This window comes from Sporothrix schenckii (genome assembly GCF_000961545.1).
Source record: "Sporothrix schenckii 1099-18 chromosome Unknown Cont45, whole genome shotgun sequence".
Classification (NCBI taxonomy): domain Eukaryota; kingdom Fungi; phylum Ascomycota; class Sordariomycetes; order Ophiostomatales; family Ophiostomataceae; genus Sporothrix; species Sporothrix schenckii.
Window position 1 is genome coordinate 81,707 of NW_015971146.1, and position 23,073 is coordinate 104,779.

Genomic DNA, 23,073 nt, shown 5'->3' on the forward strand with positions numbered 1-23,073 from the left:
TCATTCCACACAACAGGATCCGGCTTGCCACTAGAACAAATAAAAGGAGTAGGCGTACCTGCGCCAGTTTCATCTTTGATCTGTGTTAAAAGTAACATCGATGTCAGCAGTTGCCAAAGGGGAAGTTGAGCCTAACCATCCAAGACGAAAGAAGGTGAGGCCATCTCAGATGTACGAAAAAGAGCGCATTTGGCCAAGAAATTTAGCCAGAAACAGAAAACGGGGCTGCCCGAGGTTTGCGGCGCAATGTCCGGGGAGTTTACCAATTTTTGTGTTGAAGCCTTTGTAACAATGTATCGGTTTCTTTGATCATTGACCTCAACATCCTTTATGTAGTCTCCGTCGGAGATGTAAATTTCGCCATTGATATTAGCAGCAGACGCCAAGGCCGTGGCCTTTGTGCTCGTGGGCGCGACCGGTGTTGCTACAGACTCATCAACATCCCGGCTGCTGCTTTTCCGAGTCTGCAGCTGTTCACTGATTCTGGCTGCGATTGCCGCTGTTTCGGAAAGGACAGTTAGCTAATGGCCATCCCTCAAATAGGTACACAGGGTAGAAAGAAAGGAATAAACGAATGATCTCTAGAGGTAAAGTTGTAAGGGTGGATAAAAGGGGTCTTGTCAACGTACCAGCGGCGGCAGCAGGGTCATGGCGTTTGGGCTCCTGGTCGCCGGGCGTACCTGGCTCGCGTGACGGCAGAGGATGCTCGCGCGCCGCATCGACCCGTCGGGCAGTGGGGGAGCGAGAGCGCCGATCGAAACGGGATATGCGTTTGGGTTCCGGTTCAGTCTGATCAAAACGCGACCGTTTTGTAGTCTTGCGTTCGCTAGAGTCCATGATCCACGGACATCAACGGGGCCCACGAGGCGCGATCGCTGACAAGGAAACAAGTGAGACAGGACACCTCTGACGAAATATGGAGCACAAAAGAGGGACAATTGGAAAGCTCGATGTAATCCGGGCACAGAACGCTCACTGCGATGCTGTACATGAGTGGAGGCCGTAGTGAACGGTGAGGGTTGTCAGGGTATTCAAGAATGCTGGTCAGATTGCTTTTGTACCGTCGTACGCCTTTTGGTAGGCTTGAGGTTAACTGGTTCATGTGAGGCTGAACGCATTGGGGGATTGTCCTGCCGGCTGAGCCAATGAATGGGCAGGCGGGGTGTGCAAAGGTTCCAGAAATCAGAAATGCCAGCCTGACAGAAAATAAACCAAATACGTCCTCCGCTCTCAATTTTACTGGAGCATTACTCCCGCAGGACATTGAGCTCGTGAAAATTTTGTCCCGGTTCCGATAACGTCTTTGTATTGGGCTCCACCAACGATTTGATTATAAGCTGTTCTGTCACAGTAGTGTTTTTTGCATTCAATGAACTAATTGTGCTAAGTCGGGTTTCTTTTTTCGTCTGGTCTGGCTGGTCCGCTGACACTATTCCGTATTTCGTCTCGTTTTTCCCTCCTCCGCCTCCTTCTCTCATCTTCTGACTCACGACGAACGAAAAGGCACCTCAAACACGCCCAATTGGCTGCCTAGGCCGCTTCTTATACGTGCCTTTTTCACCTCCAATTGTCCTTTTTGAAATAATTTTCGGGGACAATGCCCTTTGGCGATAGGGCTTGATCTAAATTCCCACATCGCCATTTGCATCATGGCTTCTCGCCACCTCTTGCTTTCGTCGCCATGGCGTCTAGTGTTGCCCTCCGGCCTCCACTCGGCCAAGGGTTGTCAGGCGACTTTCCCTACCTCCACCGTTAGCATACGGCACAGCTCCAACACAAGCAGTTCCACGTCCGCTATCGCCTACAAGGCCCTTCGGCGCCGCCAGGCGCCTCTCCCGGTGAGCGATGCGCCGCCGTCGTGGTCTGCGCAAGCTGCCGTCTCCAACATCCTATACGAGACCCCAACTCCGTCGCTAGCCCCATCTACACGCCACATTCTCAACTGCCTTGTCCAGAACGAGCCGGGTGTCCTCTCTCGTGTGTCCGGAATCCTTGCCGCCCGTGGCTTCAACATTGACTCCCTCGTTGTGTGCAGCACTGAGGTCGAGGACCTGTCGCGCATGACGATCGTGCTGACAGGCCAGGATGGTGTCGTGGAGCAGGCGCGAAGGCAACTTGAAGACCTGGTCCCTGTCTGGGCTGTCCTGGACTACACCAATGCGGCCCTGGTTCAACGCGAACTACTTCTAGCCAAGGTCAATATTCTTGGCCCCGAATACTTTGAGGAGTTGTTGGCTCACCACCGCGAGATCACGGCCCCCGTTGATGCCAACGGTGGGCAAGATGGCGAGGTTTTTGATGTGTCGCTTGCCAACGCCGGAGAGGATTTCCACCCCAGTCGCCTCGCCGCAAGCGAGGCCCTTCGCCATAAGCACGAGCATCTGAAAAGCATCACATACTTTACTCACCAGTTCGGTGGCAAGGTATTGGATATCAGCACCAACAGCTGCATTGTTGAGGTGTAAGTGTCCCATGACAGGGAACATCTGCGGACACATCTTTGTGCTGCACAATTCGCCCTGGTTGTTCTACGAGGCGCCAATGCTAACATAGCCACCAGATCTGCCAAACCCTCTAGAATTGACTCGTTTCTTAAGTTAGTTGCTCCCTTTGGCATTCTGGAGTCGGCTCGTACGGGCTTGATGGCTTTACCGCGATCGCCTCTTCATGGTCCTGACGACGACACGCCAACCAAGGAGGCAGACGAGGTGGTTGATGCTAGTCAGCTTCCACCCGGTTAAAAGATTGCTTGGAACAGAGGGAAGACGACATATGTCCGTATTTGCGTGCCTAATTCTTCCTTATTTTCGGGCCATGACCATCTCAACTTCGGTTTGTGGCCTTTCCCCCGGCATCGTCCTTCTTTTCTCACCACTGGCCACAAACCCTGCTAGCAGATACGAAACAACTAGTCCTTTAATGAAAAGCTCTGCCCAAAACGACAGCCATACGTAGATTTTGATCAATGCAACTAGTCGCTGTATTAAGCAATGTTGCCCTTGTTAACAACGAAAGCCTCCAATGCAGCTAAATAGCATGTCAGTCCTTGTTGTCTTGTCAACCAAATGCAAGTAGAGGGCTGTACTGACCGATAGCTGCCCAAAGCCTGTTCTCTGCCTCTTGGAAAACCAGCGAGCGGGAATTGTAAAAAACCTCGTCCGTCACCTCCTCGGGGTGCCGTGGAAGACAGTGCATAAACTTCCAATCTTCCTTTGCCCCGCCACGCTTCGCCAGTTCACTTGTGATCTGGTATCCGTCGAAAGCTTGAAGCCTCTTTTTTACCTCTTCCTCTTGACCCATAGACACCCAAGTGTCCGTCACCAGAATGTCAGCATCCTTGATAGCAACCTCTGGAACGGTCGTCTCAACCAATTTGCTGCTGGTGCCAGAGGACAAGATGAGGGATCGCATGCGGTCGGGGATACCGTAACCTTTCGGTGAGGCAACCGCGATATCAACGCCCATTTTAAAGCAACCGATAGCCAGGTCAAAAAGCACGTTGTTTGAATCACCGATCCATGCGACTTTCCTGCCTTCGAGACCAAGGCTACCTTTACTCAAATTAGATGCAGGGAACGCCTCGTGGATTGTCAAGAAGTCAGCAATCGTCTGCAACGGGTGGAAATCGGCCGACAGGCCATTGATGACAGGGACTGAGGAGTGCTCAGCCAAGCCGGTCACATCAGAGTGCTGATCAACACGTGCAACAATACACGAAGTCATAGAGGAGATGACTTTAGACGTATCAAGGAGAGTCTCATTGACCTGACATGGATTGGGGTTAGTTAGGATGAACTGTATTTCGTAACCTTCATATTCACGGCTAAGCTTACACCAAGTTGAATGTCATCCTTGCCTAGAAACATAGGACGGCCACCCATCATGGCTATCGCAGACTCTGTTGAAACTCGCGTCCGCGTGCTTCGTTTGCTAAACAACAAGGCCACTGCGGGGCCGGCAAGACTGCTCTTGAGCTTTTCGGAAGCGGTGCCTGCCTTGAATGCCCTTTTATGTTCGGCCCCATTTAGAACAAGACGGGCAAACTCTGTCGATGAAAGGTCCGCAATTGACATCAGATGGCGGGGGGTAGAGTAAGCCCGGGTTTGTACATGCCGGGTGGCCGTCTTCGCGGCCTGGAAGAGCGAGTTGCTCATGATTTGTATTGGGATAAAGTTCTTCGACAAGCCTGTCTGTTGCCGAGAATACTGTTTGTTTTGTTTCCTGTTCGGCTTTGTGCTCCCTAAAACGGGCAACCAAATAAACAATTCTGGTTAACTCACAAGCGCGAGACAGATGCCACTAGGGATGTATGATTTTTATAACCCCGTTGACTCATTTGGTCGATATGGGGGTCAAAACAGTCCGGATATGGTCAAAAATATTTTACGGATTTGTTTACGTTAGCACGGTAAGAATATGGTGCTCGCACAGTACACCTACTAGTAGTGACGGGTCCTATTTCGGAGTACGAAAAAATCGTCGGCGAAGGCATGACGCAATGTTCATCACGTGCCATTAACTTATCTGCAACAGTTGGTTGATCCTGTCCTCCCTCTCCTCTCCGTCATCCACGTTACCCCAAGACGCCACACTTCCCATAATCGCGAAAACAAATAAAGGTCTGCATTCTCTCTCGTCTTCTACTTATCCAGTGTCACAATACGTATACGCGTACTTCTCTCCCTTTACCATCCGTGCCATTACTCCTAGAGTTCAACACCAACATCGGCCCGCAGTGAAGAAAGGCACTCCACTAATTAGTGGTGCGCCAAAATTGCTGGGCGTAATGGCCAACCATGGAGACAACCGCTCGCCTCTTTTCGGTTCCGGGTCCGAACGCGAACTTTCCGCGACCGCCTCCGCCTCCGCCTCCGCCTCCGCCTCCGCCAGAGCGACGACCCCTCCAGTCGAGACAACGCCTCTTCTTACAGAGGTCACCGGTGGCTCATCCGTGCGGTACGATGGCTTGTCACTGAATGACGACGCCGCTTCTCACATCACTGAAGCCTCGAACAGCGACCAGGTGTCTGTCCATACCAACAAAAAGTCAAGCAAGCGATGGCCATCCATTATGGCCATTGTCTTTCTCGCGTTGGCATCCTTGTTTATTATTTTTGTGGCTTATTTCGTTCCCGCTGCGGTCGAGGAATACGCTAAGCAGGGCGTTGTTATTGAGCCAACAAACTTGTCACTCGAATCGATCACCGCCGACGGAGTACGCGCGCGCATCCAAGCAAATTTCCGTCTCGATGGTTCGAGGGTCAAAAACGAGCAAGTTAGGCGAATTGGCAAAACCACAACATGGATTGTCCGTCGGTTGGGCACCGACCAAACCGTTGTCAGCGTTTACCTCCCCGAGTTTTCGAATGTGCTTTTGGGGTCGGCTCGTATCCCGCCATTGGCCGTCGACTTGGTTGATGGGCACACAACGGCAATCGACTTTGTCGCCGATTTGGCTCCAGGTGATGCCGAAGCCATTCGCGGCATCGCGAACCAGTGGTTGGAAGGCCGCCTCGATTCTGTCCGCCTTACAGGACACGCCAGCCTTGCATTGAGGACAGGGTTCATCCCCCTAGGCACTCATACTGTGTCCGAGTCACTTGTTTTCGAAGGTCAATACCTCTACCGCTCTTTTGCGTCGTTGTATTTCGGAGAGAAATTTATCATGTAGAGCAAAGAAGATGTTTTCTTCTTAAATTTGTTCCCAATAACCACATTGACTTGCGTTGCAGCTATTTTTTCAATTTCGATTTTCTAACTGGTCTATTATACAGCTGAAGAACTTCCCCGCCTTCCAAAGTACCACATCGATCGTATCATCTTCCAAGAAACCAGTATTCCTGGTGGAAGTAACCAAGCAATGGGCGCTGAGCTCTCAATCTCTGCATTCAACGACTATCCTGTACAGATCGACATACCCCCACTTGCTTTCGAGGTCTTTGTTCCAAACTGCAACCTACTCGATCCCGCCATTCAAGTCGCCGATGCCATCACTGCACCGGTCGTCTTACGGCCAAAGGCCAGCGTCATTATTGACGTGAACGGCACGTTGCAAGAGCTTCCAGACTCGCTGACAGCACATTGCCCCAACTCCGAATCCTCGCCCCTGGATATGTTTTTGAAGCAATACCTGAACGGTGGTGACGCAGTAGTCTTCGTGCGAGGGAAAAGGCAGCCTCTAGACAGCACTCCAGGATGGATCAGCGATATCCTGTCAAGCATCAATGTTCCCATTCCATTCCCCGGTAGAACATTTGACAATCTGATAAGAGACTTCTCTCTGACAGACGTCCAATTCTCCCTGCCCGATCCGTTAGCCGACCCGGACGCACCGGAGTCAAATCCCACTGTTTCGGGCACTATTTTAGTAACGGCCGGCTTACCCTCACAGATGAACTTTGCCATCAACGTGACAAGCGTCCGCGCAAATGCCGATGTCTTCTATATCGACGATAAGCTCGGTGAATTGAATTTGCACAAATGGCAGGACGCTAATTCGACAATGACAAGAGCAACTCCAAACAACGAGGCGATACTCGAAATCGAGTCCAGAATTGCCAATGCTCCTCTCAATGTCACGAATGGCGATGTCCTTACAGAAGTTATACAGAAGTTACTATTCGGTGGCGAGCCTGTCGATTTGGAAGTCAAAGCTCTTGTCGATATCCGTGTTGACACCATTCTTGGGCAACTTACGCTCAAGGACGTACCTGCCGAAGGGAAGATTCCTGTAAAACGTCCGTACTAGGTTTGTTTCCATATTTGAATATGTCAGTGAAACTATATACGGTGCGAGAGTCAGTTGGCTTAAGTTGATAGTTTTCACTGACGTGTCTTATAATTTTTTTCTTTATCAGCGATTGCTGCCGGTTCATTTAACGAATTATCTCCGCGTGTCGAAAACATCAAAATCCTAGCCACTACGCCAACATCACTTACCATAGAGGCTATTGCGAACATTACCAACCCAACTGAATATGCAGCACGCATCCCTCTAATCAGCCTTCACATTCTTTGCAATGGCAGCTTAATCGGCACAGTGAGAGCTGAACACCTCAATGTCATCGCAGGAAACAACACAAACTTAGCTATGACCGCAACTTGGGATCCATCCCTTGACGGCGAACGTGGCCTCGAGATTGGTCGTAACTTACTCTCCGAGTTCATTTCCGGCTTCAATACTTCACTCACAGTGCGTGCATATCGTGAAAGTATCCCGTTGCAACCTGTACTCGGAGATGCTCTCTCGAAGTTCAATTTTACCGTCCCTACTCCTAGATTGTCACTGCCTGGTCGAGGAGATGGCGGCGGTAGGAATGGCGGCGAAGAGAATGAGAATACAGCCGAACACAGCTTCATTCGCGATGCCACGTTCCACATATTCTCCTCAACGGCATCATTTATTCTTGCCTCTCCACTTGCCAAAGACACGCTTTACATCGAGTCTGTTAATGCGACGGCATATTACAATCATACCGAACTTGTTGGCACTATCGTGTCCGATAATCTTTTCGGTGCACCCCCTGGGCTTTCGGAGACACCTAAGTTACCCGTGGGTTGGTCCCCAAATTCTATCGGCTTTGATAAGCTACGAAAAGCTTTAGGGGGCGTATTGAAGTTAGATGCGAAAGCTGAGGTTGCCGTCAATATTGGACAATGGCGGCAAAGGATCTGGTACGAAGGTGCTGGAATCGGCGCCCATATTCGGCCATAGCCTTGCGATTTTTGTTCTGCATATGCTTTAGATTGTTTTTCTTCTGTAAGCTTTTTTTCTCCGATACACCGTCTTTCGATTTTACTTTCATTTTTCACTGTTACTACGGAGTGAAACAACAGCGTACAGGTTGTTTGATATCAATTGGGCAAAGGTGATTGTCCTTTAGAAATGAATAATTTACGACGGGAGATGGGCTTTTTGTTCTCTCTTTTTTTTTACAGTGACTTCTCTATTGCCTTTGGAATTCAAATTCGTTTGAGGACATATAGGAATTGGACAATATCGCATCTCGGTTGACGTATCTCATATCACTAAGACAAAACAATCGGTAGAAGGCGTTTTCTATATTTTTTTTGGTTTGCTTTTGTAAGATGTCTCCTGCCCTACAATACAAAACAATAGTCCGACGGCCATAAACCGCTCCTAAGCAAACAATAGACTTCCAATGGGCTGTGAATTTTGTTTTTCGTAAACCCGTCGTATTTTTTTCAATACATCCGGCGCCGTTGCATAATGTGTGAATTCGGTCGTAGAGAAAGGTGTCGGTATCACGTCACCGTTGTCGAACCACTACTGCGACGAACCTTACGACGGAGGGGCACCACGGCCCCTGCCGAAGCCACCGCGGAACTGAGGAGCAAACTCGCCAGGTGCACCACCCTCCTTTCCCTCGCCAGCATCGCGTCTCCGGTAACCACCTTCACGTTCCCCACGGTCACCACGGCCACGGCCGCCGAACGGCCGCCGCTCGCGCTCTTCGCCGCCCATCATTCCACGGGGCGGCGCATGAGACCGCTGCTGCTTGATGTGGGTGGAAGGCACAATCTCAGCAGGGAGGTGGAGCCACTCACGAAGGTAGTCGAGGCCCTGAAATACGGTTAGTTAACCCATTTATTCGTATATCCACCACCTGCGTCTCAGCATGTAATGTGCGCTTGTTGCCACAGCGTTTTTCGGAAGATGCGTACCTCGGGAGTGAGAGTGTAGTAGTACCACTGCCAAGAAAACTGAGTCTTGACAAAGCCCTTCGAGGTCAGAGACTGGCAGGCCTGTTTTCACAACAGTCAGTTTATTGTTCAGAAAAGAAGTATGTCTCCTGCTTAGTTTGGTGTATTTATCGAGTCAAGGCATCCGCACTTTAATCACATAGAGGTTCTTGGTGTCGATCTCCGGGTGAGGAATCTCGAAGCTGTAAGAAAAGTTAGTATCGTAGATGATGAAAGCGTTGAGACGTTTTGCGCATCGGTCGAGGTTCCGAGTTCGTAGCAATCGTGGCTTTATGAGACGGGACGTCGTCGGTAACGTACTTCTTCGGCGCCACGAGAACTCCCTCACGGAAGAGGGACTCGTGGATCTTCTTGCGGTCGGCCTTGGGAATCAACATTTTGAATCGCTTTCCCTTGGATGGTATTGGTGAAATATGGTATTGGAAGGTGAAGTTCAATATTGTTCTGTCGAGAGTCAGGAAAACCGCGAGGGCGAAAAACCATGCACGTAAAGTTCTGCCCACATCCACTAGGGTCCTAATGTTAGAATGAATTTTTTGTGAAGTTTCCCTTTGTGCACGGACCAGGTAGGGCTTAAGGAATCTTACGTAATTACTTACCAAGCTTCAGTCATTGTCATATGCGATTACTATTAGTAATTAATCACGTGATATTTCCTTCCGTAGACACATGCTTCTTTTCCGTGGCGAAAGTTCAGCACTCATATCATACCCACTTCCACGACTTATGGTCCACCCACATCTTCCACTTGCTCTTATAAGAACAAACACCGAAACAAATTCGCCAGGTCGAAGGCACGTCATTTTATCTGGAAGACAAAGCGAACATGGCGGAGAGAGTAGTCAACGTCCTCGTTACTGGTATCCCGGGCGATGGCTTGCCAACTACATATTCTCTTCCAGTAGTTCGTTCGACTTCCTTCAGCGAACTATGGAACAATCTCGACGACCGCCTACCTCCTATCCAGTCTCGCCTTATTCTTACCACACTTGGAAACCGACATCTTCTCCGGGATGCTTCAAAAAATGTTGGCGAACTCCTATCGACAGCGGAAGCTGACTTCATTTGCCTTCGCCTTTCCATACCCGTCTTGGGTGGAAAGGGCGGCTTTGGCTCACAACTACGTGCTGCCGGCGGGCGTATGTCGTCAAAACGCAAAAACAACCAAGCAGATGACAATGGTTCCAGCCGAAATCTAGACGGCCGTCGGCTTCGAACCGTAACAGAAGCCAAGTCTCTCGCCGAGTACTTGGCCGTTAAACCCGAAATGGACCGGAAAGAAAAGGAAAAGAGGCGCCAGCGATGGGGAGACATTATCGAAATGGCTGAAAAGAAGGAGAACGACATAAGAAATGGAGGGAAAGGGCGTCTTGATGGCCAGTGGGTTGAGGACAAAGAAGAAGCCAGTGACCGGACCCGTGCGGCTGTTCTCTCGGCCATGACTAGCCATCAGTTTATCGACAACCTGCAGCTCGGTACATCTGCAGGATCGAACACGTCTGTCACTTCTGGTGATCCCAGTGTTATCTTCAAGGAAGAAGGTGAGAGTGCAGATGACAGCTCAAGCAGTAGTAGCCCTGATTTGTCCGGTCGAAAGCCCATTGTTGCCACGTCTGCGGCAACAATACCCGCGGCAACCTCGAAAGGCAAGGAAAAGGCAAAAGTATTTTTTGCCTTTGACGACGAAGATGACGAGTTTTTGAGCTCTGACGAGGATGATTCTTTGAGCGACGGTCAACAAGGGCTAGCTAATGCCTAAAGCAATAATTCCATATCTATTTTATTTTTAATTTTATATTTGGCATACTTAAATTTTTTTGGTCAGTAGCATTACTATATATCACAAAATAAGATACGAGCCATACGAGATTGGCCTTGACGTAGAACGTCAAGGACGCACAAAGCGTCTCTGGACTCATGAATTTTAGACCTGCGATTTATGAATGGATACAGTCAAGTAGCGACACCTTCACACAGCTCACGAAGAAGGATCAAGTCTTCAGATGGAAGAAACCTCAGCGAAGGCCTTCGATAAGCTTAAGGAGTTGATTCTCTATGAACCTATCCTTAAATTCTAGGCCCAGAAAGACTTTTCGAAGTCGTAACTGATGCTTGAAAATTCGCTCTAGGAGGACAACTTGGAACCGAGACGAGAAGGACGACTCTAGCCTGGCAACTTCTACTAGAAGAAACTCGACGGACCCGAGCTTAATTGCAAAATTCACCACCTAGAACTGGTGCGAAGCCTTCATAAAATGGAAGCACTACCTCACAGGAACGAAACACCTTGTCAAGGTCCACGTGGACCACGGAAGCCCTTAATAAACGTCAAACGAGGTGGGCAGAGTTTCTTTCTGAGTTCAACTTCACGATGGTCTGTCGAGAAGGCACCGAGAATAGGTGAGCAGATGCGGTCAGCATCTGCTCAGCCGACGCAGTAACCTTGAACCGGATATGTCGGCCAGCGTAGCTTGACTCTGTCCACATAAACCCGTCGATAACTGACCCTTGCCCGGGATAGTGTGAGAGTCTGGGCGTAATAGTGGTATATTCATAACAGATTTCAGATTGGACCCCGTACATTTCTACTATGACAAAGGCTCGGGCGAAAGAGGTTAAATTCAGTGTATTGATACAATACGAACCAATGCTTCTACTTGATGATGTTCCCTTTACCACGTATCTACCAACGCGCGCTGCCACATTCAAACTATGTGCCTTCCCAGCTTCCTACTCAAGGCGGACCGGGAACGTTCCGGCTTCTCTCTGGTCATCCCAGCGCTTGTACTGTAGAGTTACACATTAGCATTGTTAAAAACAGTGCCGGTGATGAGCACATCTGAGCCACCGAGGCAAAACAGGAGTGTATATATAAACAACTTACCCAACCACTGGGGCACAGCGACCGGTATGCAAGCCAGAACTGCGAATATGTAAGTATGTGGGGAAATCAAGCAAATCCAAGCAAAAGTGTAGCCCGGTCATGTCAACGCAGAGTGGGGTGAGCGAACCTGACGGCAGGGGGCGAACTCCTCGCCCTTGGCCAGGATGCACTTATGGTAATCGACGTAGTTCTGCCAGCAGTGCTTGGTTTGGTTCGTGTTGGGGAACCGCGCATCGACACCTAGAGAGAGCGCGTCAGTTGTTTGGAAGATCGTCGCATGCTCCCGGCAGTGGTTTGCATAAAGTCGGGGCAGGCAGTAGCATGTCGATGCCCTCGGTCGCCGATCGCAGCAAAAGTGCGATTGTAGGACGGTTTGAGCAGATGCGGTCGGGGTGTTAACATACCAGCTAGAGGTAAAATCGTTAGCAAATGTGTCATACGACGAATCTCATTAATTTTTATCCAGATGCGAAAGAGCATCTGCGACTGGAAATTGGTTGACTTACCAGTGACGAACTTAAAGGGCTTGGTAACACGCTCGTCGTCAGACATCTTGAACGGCAAAGTAATGTCAATTGGTGCGTTTGCTTGGGTAGAGTCGGTCTGAGAGGTCGGGGAGAAAGCGATCGTGGGAAGTAACAAAAGAACGTGAGCGAGCTGTTGTTTGCGAGCAATGCAGCTTGGGATTGGAATGGTTCGATTCGTTCGCTCGGAATAATGGGCAGGTAGCGGGTGAATTCGGCCTTGCTTTTCAGGCCGCAGCGGGCGGTCGGCTGATATTGTTTGCCCATTTTCTTCTTTCAGTATTTCGCATACCATTTTACTTTTTTTTATTCGTTCCCCGCCAGAGAATTGGCAGACTTTGTGGCCGACGAATTGAAACTCAGTAAAAGCCGTAGCGCTGGCTCCAGGAATTGGCAAACCAGGTGCGCTGAGGCAGTCCCGCCCCAATTTGACGCATTTGATTCGGAATCTACAGCCAGTCAGCCAGCTCCAAGGTGACCTCACTTTTCCCTTTTTCTTGCTGTTCGCCATCACCGCCATCAACATCGCCGCCTGTTCGCGACAACTGCATCTAAACCAAATTTCCATTGTCTTTTGTTTGCTTCATACATCAGTATGTATGCTACCCGGGCTCTCCAGGCCTTCCGGCCTACACTTCGCCTGATGCGACCTGTTCCTGTAAGTTTTCACTCTTGTCACCAATTCTCTCAACTTGCCTCTCCACAGCCGAGGCCACCGCTCATGTGATGCTGACTACCAATACGCAGAAGGAAGAACAAGCCGGTATGTGAAGATCGAAACAATGCTACATATGATAACGAAAACGGCCGGCACGGTGCATTGATTGAATTGCCCTTTTGGTGGAAACGGAGCAACAATACCGCAGGACAAAAAAACCAAGATGGCAATGGAAGTATGAAGGCACAGCTAACTGTTATGTCATGTAGCACATACCATCACGCAGAGACTGCGCCGGCTGCGCAAGATACCTGCTGAGCTTATTCCCCTTGGTATGTTCCTTGCGACTGTTGCCGCATCAGCACTTAAGGAGTCCGGATTTCGAACGAATTTCTAACAATGCGCCAGGTGTCGTCGTCGGTTTTGCCGTCTTTGCTGCCGGTTACTCGTCCGTCCGCCATTTCTTTGTTGACGGCACCATCCGCCTGAAGCGCCAGAACCGTGCCGCCGATCACGTTGCAGAGGCCGAACACCACTAAAGCTAGCTGCGGCAGCCGGTAGCTTTCGTTTGGCGGGTGTTTCCTGAGGAAGGAGATTATGGGAGTCGAATTGCATTGTGTTTAGAAGGGGTAGGGGTTTGGGCGTGACGAAGACTGAATATTGGCCGTCTGCTCACTCTCTTGTACGCGTATATATCACTTAGGCTACCCCGAATTACATCAGGCCCAATTGACCACGGTCTAACATTATCCTCCTCCGATGCTGCTAATAGCCAAGCAGCGTATTTAGTCCCGACTCGGTCCCGTAATGCAAATCGCGACAAAACCATGTTGCAAGCGTATCCTGACCGCATCCTATCTGCCATCCTTTTCCTCGCCCGTTCATTCTGGTCTCGGTCCAGCAACATCCAGGCCCTCAAGCCCTTGCATCGAGTCCTCTGTTGCCTCGGGGTCATTACCAGAGCCCAGCTTGGTAGCTAATTGTCCATCCTCAGCGGCAGTACTTTGTGCGATCCAAGCCTCCTAATAGACAGTTAGTCGTCGATGCAGCAAAACGCAAATGGAATGGCCATCGGGGGTGTGGTTAGGAATGCACCTACCTGGTTCCAGAGAGCCGTTCTGCTTCCTAAACCCTCGCTTGATGTCTTAGGTGCCTTGGCAGCCATGACCTTGATATTCCGACCGAAAAACTCGGACTTGTCCATGTTGTCAATGGCCTCTGTAGCATCGTCGGCATCCTCAAACTCGACGTATGCGAACCCACGGTGGCTACTAGTGTCTGCGTCTGCGTCTGCGACAGAGCTGTCTTCGTTCGTGCCATTCACTCGGTCGATTTTACCATGCCTATCGTTTTTAGGGAGCGAAACATCAGCAATGTCGCCAAATGGTATAAAGGCGTCGTGCAAATTGGCCAAGGTCACCTGCGGCCCAAGACCGCCCACATAGATCGTGGCCTTCCACCGGGGTGTGTCCGTCATGCTCAAACGGCCGTCAAAAGAGTTCTTGGTTTCCCTCCAACGTAGGTTTCGGGTCCAATTATCTAGGGGGCAGGTAATACACGCTGGAGCAACTGACAGGAAGTGCAAGTTAACGAAATTTCAGAATTAAAACATCACAATGGCCACGCCAGGCACGAACTAAGCTCCAACGTCCAGTAATATATGTTTTTATCAGAACTATCCAAGTGTGCTGGAGTTGCGGGGCAAAGCTACAGCCATACTTGGTGGCTGTGCTGTCACGTGCGATTGGCCGTTAGCCCCTGACAACATGCCAGAAAGGCCAACACAGCAGACAACTCAATCATTCCCACAACGGCCTTGGCAACCCACGACCGGGCCAAGAGAACAGGACACACACACCTTTACTTCCAAAATCGAGACAAGGTCTGGAGTTTACTCTACGACATACTTCTTATCCCGTCTAGCTTACTTCATCCCGCAATCGACAAGGTTGGCTCTTTCTCGAAGCTTGCTCACGGTCGTACCCCCCCTTTTGTCGTCGACTCCCTGGGAGACTACGTCGTAGATTTTTTTCGCATCGTCTCGAAGCCCAGCTCCTTACCTCTCGTCTACCCATCACACTTCTTCCTCTCTCCTCCACAGTTACCTCCAGCCCGCCCTACTCAAAGCTACCACCCCGGCAACTCGACCTCCTTTTGTATCCATCAACCCGACCTCTTTTCCTCGTTTCAGAATGGTGCATCTCAGGGAGATCCCGCGGACGGCGGTTTTTGCATGGTCGCCTGGCACTGGCAAGCCGTTTCTCGTCAGCGGGACTCGCGCCGGCGCTGTCGATGCTGACTTCTCCGATGAGACAAAGCTCGAAATCTGGGATCTGAGCCTGGACAGTTTGGGCCACGCAGTCGAGCTGCAACCCATCCACAGCATCACCACGGACTCGAGGTAAGTCTCATCGCCATCACTATGGGGCTTTCTTAGTGCGGAGTGCTCTTCTTATACCTGTAATGTTGCGCTAATTACTCATAACAGGTTCTACGACATTGCTTGGGGCCCGCCGGATGCCGACCATCCGCGCGGTATCATAGCTGGTGCCTTGGAGAACGGTTCGCTCGACCTCTGGGATGCCGAAAAGCTTGCGACCGGGGCTTCCGATGCGCATATTGAGCGTGCTACAAAGCATAGCGGCGCGATTAGGGCTGTCCAGTTCAACCCATTGAAGCCCCAGATCCTAGCGACGGCTGGCGCAAACGGCGAGCTCTTCATTTATAATGTTGAGGATATCCAGAACCCGTTCCGGCTCGGTAACGCCGCTGCCTCCCGTGTGGACGACATCGAATGTCTGGCCTGGAACAAGAAGGTGTCCCACATACTAGCAAGTGGTAGTTCTGGTGGACTGGTAACTGTGTGGGACGTCAAGACGAAGAAGGCGTCTTTGACACTGAATAACAACCGTAAGGCTGTCAGTGCCATTGCGTGGGATCCAACGAACTCGACAAAGCTCATCACTGCGTCCCCCGACGACAACACGCCTGTGATCTATCTCTGGAACCTGCGCAATTCCAATGCCCCGGAAAAGACCCTAACAGGCCATGAGCAAGGCGTACTGTCTCTTTCGTGGTGTACACAGGACCCGAATATAATGATCTCCTGTGGAAAAGACAACCGTACCTTAGTGTGGAATCCAAACACCGGTGACATGTTTGGTGAGCTTCAAGAGGGGACCAATTGGGCTTTTTTGACGCGTTTCAACCCCGAAAACCCAAATCTGAGCGCCACCGCCGCTTTCGACGGGAAGATATCCATACAGACGATACAGACCACGAACAACTCGGCCGATGCACAGGTGGCAGCGCAGAGCAGTATGGATGCCGAAGATTTTTTTGCAACTGCTCATGCATCTCCTTCGGTTGTGAACTTCTCTCTGCCAACCCCCCCAAACTGGTACTTGAAGCCTATCGGCGCTGCGTTTGGTTTTGGAGGCAAAGTTGTTTACTTTACCCTGAACGACACGCCCGCTGGGCAGCCCCAATCATCCACAGTTCATATTGAGCGGTTTTCGGCTGACTCTGACGTTGCCCCGACCACCGAAAAATTTGAAAAAGCTCTTCAATCGGGTGATGTGAAATCTATTTGCGATTCGCACATCGAAGGTGCCAAAACCGACGAAGAAAAGGCGGACTGGGAGGTGCTTGAAACTCTTATCGACGAAAACCCTCGTCATAAGGTCATTCGCCGGCTCGGTTTTACGCAAGACGATGCCGAAACAGACGCTCCTGACACCGATGGCGACAAAAGGCAAGCAGCTACAAAATCAGAGAGTGGGCCATCGAAAGACGCGATTGGCGAAAAGAAAAAGGATAACCATATGTCCAATCTCTTTGGGGATGGAGAAGATGCTGACGGTGATGACGAATTTCTGGCTGGTCTGTCTCGCGAAAAGGGTGGTGTCAAGCTATCGCAGCCATTCCATCTGCTCGGTCAGGGTAACACTGCTCTGGAAGACGTCATAACAAAGGCGGTTATGCTCGGCAACTTTACGCGTGCTGTTGACATCTGCCTGCGGGAAAATCGCATCGCCGACGCATTCGTTATTGCCAACTGTGGTGGCAAGGACCTGGTTCAGAAGGTCCAGACAGCATACCTAGCTGAGGCCAGTGGCTCGCCAAGCTACCTTCGGCTGCTTGGCTCAGTCATTTCCGAGGACCTCTGGGATATCGTCCACAACGCTGATTTGGCGAACTGGAAAGAGGCATTGGCGACACTCTGCACATTTGCAAAACCAACCGAATTTCCTAACTTTTGCGAAGGTCTTGGCGATCGCATTCTTGAGGCTGGCTCGCGCAAAGACGCCTCGCTTTGCTACCTGATCGGCTCAAAGTTAGAAAAGGTGGTGGAAATTTGGATTACAGAGCTGGAAGAGGCTGAAAAAGCTGGAGTCAAGGACAATATGGAGGACTCATCTTTCGCAGTACATGCCAAGTCGCTGCAGCAGTTCATCGAGAAGGTCACTGTCTTCCGATATGTTACAAAGTTCAGTGAACCAGAAGCCACTCTCGCTTCTGGCTGGAAGCTTGCATCGCTATACGACAAGTACATCGAGTACGCCGATATCATGGCGTCCACCGGGCTCATGTCTGTTGCACAGCATTACCTAGATCTCGTCCCGACAACTTACGAGGCGGCTGAACTGGCGCGCAGCCGTGTCAAACTTGCGATTCAGAAATCCGCCCCGGTACAACGTGCTACCACGGCAGGACAAAGCAGGACTCCAGCGACTCGAACGCCGCTTGTAGGTGTTGGTTACCCCGCGCCACCGCCCTTGACAAACCAGGTCCAAGGCGGCGTCACCCCGACGAATCTATATAGCGCCCCAGCTCCTCTGGCGTCATCCAGCCCCTATGCACCGGCCGGTATCCCTCAACATGGACCCTACCCGTCTGTGGCAGCCCCATCGTATAGTAGCCAAAGTTATGCTCCGCCACAGCAGACCTCCACATATGCTCCTCCACTCGGCGCGTACGGAGCACCGTCTGCTAACCCATACGGTGCCCCTCCACGCAATGCAACCCCTACAAGTCTGCCTCCCCCGCCTAAGGCAAAGGATGTAGGTAGTTGGAATGATGTTCCCATGGTCACAAAGGCACCTATACGAAAGACAACACCGAGCGTGGCACCTATTACAGCACCGTTCGGGTCGCAGACCTTCTCGGGCCCGCCGCCGCCTAACAGCCCCTATGGTGCTGGCTCCCGAGGTGGCTCCACGCCTCCCCCTCCCCCCAAGGGTCCAGCACCCCCCCGTGTGAGTTCCCCTCTTGTTGGCCTGCCATCAAATACGATCAATGCGCCGCCTCGTCCTCCGTCTTCAGTCGCAAATGCGTACGCACCACCGCCCCCTGCCACCGGCAGTACTCCGAGTCTTAGTATGAACCGCCCAGCTCCTCGGACAGACTCCCCTTACAATACGCCTCCAACAGGAGCACCACCGCCGAGTCGATATGCCCCCGCTCCATCTGCACAACAAGGCTCCCCGGCAGGACTTACGCAAAACGGGGCATCAATCGAACCCTTTCCTGGCTCTGCTCGTACACCATCCGGCCAATATGCTCCACCGCCAGCAGCAGCACTAGGCCAGTACGCACCTCCAGCCTTTGATACAGGTCTTGGCACGTCCGGTCCGCCACCCGTTGGATCTCATCTGTCCGCTGGTGGACCCCCTCGTGCTACGCCTTCAGCTGCTGCAACTGCCACGCCCCCGCCGCCGCAGACCACTGGTCCGCCACTACGAAAGAGTAAATATCCTGCCGGCGATCGATCTCACATCCCGCCGAAGGCCCAAAAGCTTGTGCAGGTTTTGGAATCCGACCTACAGCGAGTCGCGGCTCGGGCTCCAGAAACTTTTAAGCCGCAGGTGAATGACACCCGGAAACGTCTAAACCTTCTTTTCGATCACCTCAACAACGCAGAGCTCGTCAAGGATGATACGATCCAGCAGCTTCACGATCTCGCTATTGCCCTTGAAAGCAAGGCCTATGACTCGGCCCAAAAGCTCCAGGTCGACATCCACCGTGAAAAGTCGGAAGAGTGCGGTCACTGGATGGTATGTTACACATTTAATAACTCTCCTTTCTATAACGTGCTATGAACTAATGGTTTTATTTGCATAGGTCGGAGTCAAGCGCCTGATTGCAATGAGTAAGGCTACCCCGTAGATGTCATCTCAGCCGTTGACGCGGCAAGGAACTACTCCGACAGTCAATCCAGTTTAGGTCTGTAGTTTGCAAGGAATGCAAATGTCCCATGATCAATAGCAGATTGTATGTAGAGGTGCCCTAAATAGAATAAGCCAATCGAAGCATGGTCTTACAACCCCCCTTAAAGCCATGCAGTATGCTCCATATGGATGCCCGTTTCCTGGGTCACCAGTATTGACCTGTATATTTTCTACATATTTAGTTGACAGGGTTGCCGCTTAAAGCCCAAGCTCCGGTGTCATCCCGTGGAAATTGACTGTTATTGCTTTGCCAAATTGGTGAATAGCCGGGCCACCAAATATTACTTATGTATCTATTTTGCTTATTTTGCTTAATATAGACGGCTGGCAGGTATATCAACGGGAATATAAGGGGCCTTCTACTGACCAAGGAAAATGGGTGCAAGCATGCTCTTGTAGATAGAGGAGGACAAATTAGCCATAGATGCCGAATCTCGATACCTGCCACCGATGAAGTTTCTATCAATTCCGAACATCGATCCCGAATCCCGCGGCTTGTCGAACGCTCTCCGGCTTGGTTTTGTTTGCAGTATGTCCTCGGACCGTCGGGGCCCCACCATCCATCTTATCGCTTACGCTGCTGTGGTCGCTTGTAAAATATGCTCATTTTCGGGGCTGTGGGAGGGATATTTTGTTGGTGAAATTTGTTTAGACGTAATTGGTACTATAGAAGGGGGATAAGGGCAGAGAAAAAAAGGTATAAAGGAATAGTGTAAATGAACTTGATCAAAGAAATATAATAAAAATACAAATCAATATCGAGACGCAAGGAAAATTATATAGCAAATCAAAAGAGATCCATAGGAGAAGGGAAGGGCGAGTAAAGTAATTGGAAACAGAAAAATGTGACGACGGAATATTAAGACAGAAATTTATTACAAAGAGGCTCGCATATTTTGTGTATAAAATAACACTTGCTCCCCCTGCCCCCCTGCTACGAGGTGCATATGTCGAAGCGAGGGTATGAAAAGCGAAAATTCAATGTTCCCTTTTCAATGTCCCATTACCAACCCCTCTATTCAGAGTGTCATATTACTATTTCATCTCTATGAAAACTATGAAGCACCTGTCACTGGCCACGGCCGCGCTCGTTGCCAGCACGCAAGCGGCTCTTGTGTCTGTGAGCAACTTCGGTGATAACCCGACAGGGCTGCAGATGTCGATATACGTCCCCAACAAGTTAGCCACTAAGCCAGCTGTCATACTTGCAGTATGTATAATACGTGAAAGAATTGGTTCTGTTGCATACTTTGCTAACCTACACAGATGCACACCTGTGGTGGAACAGGACAGCAGTACTTACAGATGTCTGGATATACCACACTGGCCGACGCTAAGGGATTTCTTGTTATATACCCGACGACAACGCACGATAATAATGTAAGGACACATCTAATGGCTACTGAGTTAGCCTATTTAGCGATGGCTTTGGAAATGCCTTTCTAACTCTGGAAGTGCTGGGATGTCGCCAGCAAGAAATCTCTCACGCACGAGGGCGGTGGTGACAGCCAGACTCTCGCCAACATGATCCGCTATACAATCTCAAAATACGGCGCTGATCCGGCCAAGGTCTTCGCTACCGGCTCATCATCTGGTTGCATGATGACCAATGTCATGATGGCCGTTTATCCGGACATAATCGCAGCTGCTACCTGCTATTCGGGAGTTGCAGCAGGATGCCTCGCAGGGAGCCCAGGGTCGAGCCCGTCTACGGCAAATCCCAACTGTGCATCTGGCCGTATTGTCAAGAGTGGCGCCGAGTGGGCTGCCGAAGTTCGCGGAATGTATCCAGGATGGAATGGCAGCTACCCTCGGTTGGCCACGTGGCACGGACATGCCGACACGTTCGTGAGCTACCTAAATCTCCAGGAGCAGATCAAGGAATGGAGTACTTTGCTTGATGTGACGTACGTGAAAAACTTGACGGCGACACCGCAGGCCGGTTACACTGAAATGGTATTTGGAGACGGAACAAAGTTTGTGGCGTACTCCGCCGAGGGCGTTGGACACACGGTGCCAGTGCACCCGCAAGAAGACCTGAAGTGGTTTGGTATTGTGTAACGATAAAGAGAGAGGGACGGGGTAGTGAGTGTCATGTTTACGGCTTAGACATGCTCGTCATTGAGTACTGGTGCCACCCTTTGAAAACAATACAGGATAGTATACACAGTGTCCCAGCTTGACAATGGACGATCTGGGTTGTGTCCGGGAGCTCAATCCGTAGCCATTCGTGATGTTAATGCGTTCGTTCGCAATACAGTTGCGGCGACGACGAATCTAGCCCGCAAGTCAAACTTGTGGAGCTGTCGTTTTCTGGTGGCCCCTTTGGGGGACAAACCGAGACTTCCGAAGTGTTCCACGCCTGTAAGGATTCTTTACATTGGAATGCAAAAGCCAAAAAGCGAAGTCTGCCCTCATATGTCTCGAGAAAGACGGCTGTACAGAAAAGTTTGATGGAATTCGTGCGGAGTTTCACCCAGGTTGCCCATCATGCGCGAGAGTCCGCGTAACGTGTAACGCGCTTCGACAAGCGTATGCTGATAGAACTTGGAAGCTATTTCCGCGTGGGTTTGTTTGAATGAGATTGATAGTTGCGACATACATATGAGGGAATTGTAATACCCTGGTAAGTCGATTGCCTGCAACGTGAGCACCAGCTAAATTGAAGCGCACCATAGAAGCTGTCGTATACGACACTTGAATTATCTGTAAGGGACCAATCTCTGGAAGCAGGCTGTCGATCCGTCAGACAAGAGTCGAGGTTGCTTGCCCTTGTAAAGCGCGACTGCGAGGGCTGGGACGAGTAGACGGTGGGGTTTGTTGATACTAGATCCTGAAGCCGGATTAGTTTTAGCAAAAGCCGCCTGCTTTCGGTCATGCGCAGAAGGGCATTGTGACCGTTCTGCCTACCCGGTGTACAGAGGCGTTTTGTATCGAAGGAAGCTAGGGTGGAATATGATCGACGTGCTGGTAGGCGGCATCGCCCAATAGTGAAGTGTCAAGACATCACTCTGGCTCGTCAGATCCGGCGCCGAAGAAAAGCTCGACAGGGGATATGGCCTGCTTCATGACAGCAATGGCTGTAACATCAGTAAGTCACACGACCATAGAGAGCAGAATAAGCAAACTATGCTCACATTCAACGTGCTAGTCCCGCGATGATCAAATTGCTCGGTCTTGTTTAGAATACCGAGAGATTTGGCTTGGCAAAGGGCTATACGGGAGACACCGCGTCGTCGGACACGGCCCTCCGAGGACGCCAGCAAGCCCGACGCCTAAGCACTCCTGTCCTAATCGAGGTCTTTCCCTTGCCAGTGATATTATCTTGCATAGCGTGGCTGCGAGATAAGTTTGTGTTTATCGCCGTTCAGTTTAATTGGGTTCTTTCGGGAAAAGTGGTCATTACTGGCGCAAACTGCATTGGTTTTCATACAACCGGGTATTTGCTGTCCCTCAAGCCTTAGCAGCTTGTCATCACCGTTCGGACCCTGTCCAAGAGAGCCTGCTGCGGCCGATCTGCGCGAGGCAAAAATCGACGTATGGCCGCTGGAAATGACATCCTGTCCGTCTCTCCCGACGTCCGTAGAGCGTGTCGGTAACCGCTGTACTAAGGAAAGGTCCCTGGGCCGCAGGCTGGTCGCGCCTCACTATTGTTAGCTTTAGCACGCGCTTACAGCCAAACTTGTCCAATTACAGAGATCCCTACTCGCATCATTTAATAGTAGTTGGTCCGAGGGCGTGCCAGGTGCCGCTTGGGACCGGACAGACCGGTATTTCACGGCGATGATTCTACGGCTCCTCCTGTTTGTGCGGTAGTTGGGTTATCTGTGCACGAAGGACGTCGTTAATCTTAGATGTGCTTCGCAATGCTGGCAGCCCCATGAGGATTCTTCTCGAATATTGGGAGAACTTACGCGGCTGCAGGCCGCAGGACGGTGCCTGGGCATACACTGATACAGATGTTGCCAAAGAGCCACGGTCGTATGCCCGACTTTTGATGGACCGAGATATTCAACCGTTGAGTGCATCTAATGCGATGGCAAGCACATCGTA

The 23,073-nt window shown here is 50.7% G+C and overlaps 11 protein-coding genes across 11 annotated transcripts; 6 read left to right on the plus strand and 5 right to left on the minus strand.

Moving 5' to 3' along the window:
• Positions 1-131: 131 nt before the first annotated feature.
• Positions 132-837, minus strand: SPSK_00329 (uncharacterized protein; the record flags this gene model as incomplete). The annotated part of the gene is made up of 2 exons (XM_016727303.1): positions 132-499; positions 630-837. 2 exons carry the CDS (start codon positions 835-837, stop codon positions 132-134), a joined length of 576 nt encoding a protein of 191 aa, XP_016586579.1.
• Positions 838-1,649: 812 nt separating this feature from the next.
• SPSK_00297 (acetolactate synthase I/III small subunit) lies at positions 1,650-2,741 on the plus strand (the record flags this gene model as incomplete). Its single annotated transcript, XM_016727271.1, has 2 exons — positions 1,650-2,461; positions 2,561-2,741. The coding sequence occupies 2 exons, from the start codon at positions 1,650-1,652 to the stop codon at positions 2,739-2,741; spliced, it is 993 nt and encodes a 330-aa protein (XP_016586580.1).
• Positions 2,742-3,057: 316 nt separating this feature from the next.
• On the minus strand, positions 3,058-4,154 carry SPSK_00296 (ornithine carbamoyltransferase; the record flags this gene model as incomplete). The annotated part of the gene is made up of 2 exons (XM_016727270.1): positions 3,058-3,765; positions 3,834-4,154. The coding sequence occupies 2 exons, from the start codon at positions 4,152-4,154 to the stop codon at positions 3,058-3,060; spliced, it is 1,029 nt and encodes a 342-aa protein (XP_016586581.1).
• Positions 4,155-4,786: 632 nt separating this feature from the next.
• Positions 4,787-7,714, plus strand: SPSK_00226 (uncharacterized protein; the record flags this gene model as incomplete). Its single annotated transcript, XM_016727204.1, has 3 exons — positions 4,787-5,612; positions 5,775-6,737; positions 6,858-7,714. The coding sequence occupies 3 exons, from the start codon at positions 4,787-4,789 to the stop codon at positions 7,712-7,714; spliced, it is 2,646 nt and encodes an 881-aa protein (XP_016586582.1).
• Positions 7,715-8,302: 588 nt separating this feature from the next.
• SPSK_00320 (small subunit ribosomal protein S10e) lies at positions 8,303-9,101 on the minus strand (the record flags this gene model as incomplete). The annotated part of the gene is made up of 4 exons (XM_016727294.1): positions 8,303-8,584; positions 8,686-8,766; positions 8,855-8,906; positions 8,950-9,101. 4 exons carry the CDS (start codon positions 9,099-9,101, stop codon positions 8,303-8,305), a joined length of 567 nt encoding a protein of 188 aa, XP_016586583.1.
• A 449-nt stretch (positions 9,102-9,550) lies between these two features.
• Positions 9,551-10,483, plus strand: SPSK_00312 (uncharacterized protein; the record flags this gene model as incomplete). The annotated part of the gene is made up of 1 exon (XM_016727286.1): positions 9,551-10,483. One exon carries the CDS (start codon positions 9,551-9,553, stop codon positions 10,481-10,483), a length of 933 nt encoding a protein of 310 aa, XP_016586584.1.
• A 971-nt stretch (positions 10,484-11,454) lies between these two features.
• SPSK_00330 (cytochrome c oxidase subunit 6b) lies at positions 11,455-12,160 on the minus strand (the record flags this gene model as incomplete). The annotated part of the gene is made up of 4 exons (XM_016727304.1): positions 11,455-11,511; positions 11,609-11,647; positions 11,736-11,848; positions 12,115-12,160. 4 exons carry the CDS (start codon positions 12,158-12,160, stop codon positions 11,455-11,457), a joined length of 255 nt encoding a protein of 84 aa, XP_016586585.1.
• A 567-nt stretch (positions 12,161-12,727) lies between these two features.
• SPSK_00335 (uncharacterized protein) lies at positions 12,728-13,329 on the plus strand (the record flags this gene model as incomplete). Its single annotated transcript, XM_016727309.1, has 4 exons — positions 12,728-12,790; positions 12,880-12,895; positions 13,060-13,122; positions 13,199-13,329. The coding sequence occupies 4 exons, from the start codon at positions 12,728-12,730 to the stop codon at positions 13,327-13,329; spliced, it is 273 nt and encodes a 90-aa protein (XP_016586586.1).
• Positions 13,330-13,671: 342 nt separating this feature from the next.
• On the minus strand, positions 13,672-14,267 carry SPSK_00336 (apoptosis regulation protein; the record flags this gene model as incomplete). The annotated part of the gene is made up of 2 exons (XM_016727310.1): positions 13,672-13,812; positions 13,890-14,267. 2 exons carry the CDS (start codon positions 14,265-14,267, stop codon positions 13,672-13,674), a joined length of 519 nt encoding a protein of 172 aa, XP_016586587.1.
• Positions 14,268-14,982: 715 nt separating this feature from the next.
• SPSK_00205 (protein transport protein SEC31) lies at positions 14,983-18,958 on the plus strand (the record flags this gene model as incomplete). The annotated part of the gene is made up of 3 exons (XM_016727183.1): positions 14,983-15,191; positions 15,279-18,846; positions 18,914-18,958. The coding sequence occupies 3 exons, from the start codon at positions 14,983-14,985 to the stop codon at positions 18,956-18,958; spliced, it is 3,822 nt and encodes a 1,273-aa protein (XP_016586588.1).
• Positions 18,959-20,077: 1,119 nt separating this feature from the next.
• SPSK_00306 (acetylxylan esterase) lies at positions 20,078-21,081 on the plus strand (the record flags this gene model as incomplete). The annotated part of the gene is made up of 3 exons (XM_016727280.1): positions 20,078-20,230; positions 20,287-20,400; positions 20,476-21,081. 3 exons carry the CDS (start codon positions 20,078-20,080, stop codon positions 21,079-21,081), a joined length of 873 nt encoding a protein of 290 aa, XP_016586589.1.
• Between the last annotated feature and the right edge of the window lie 1,992 nt (positions 21,082-23,073).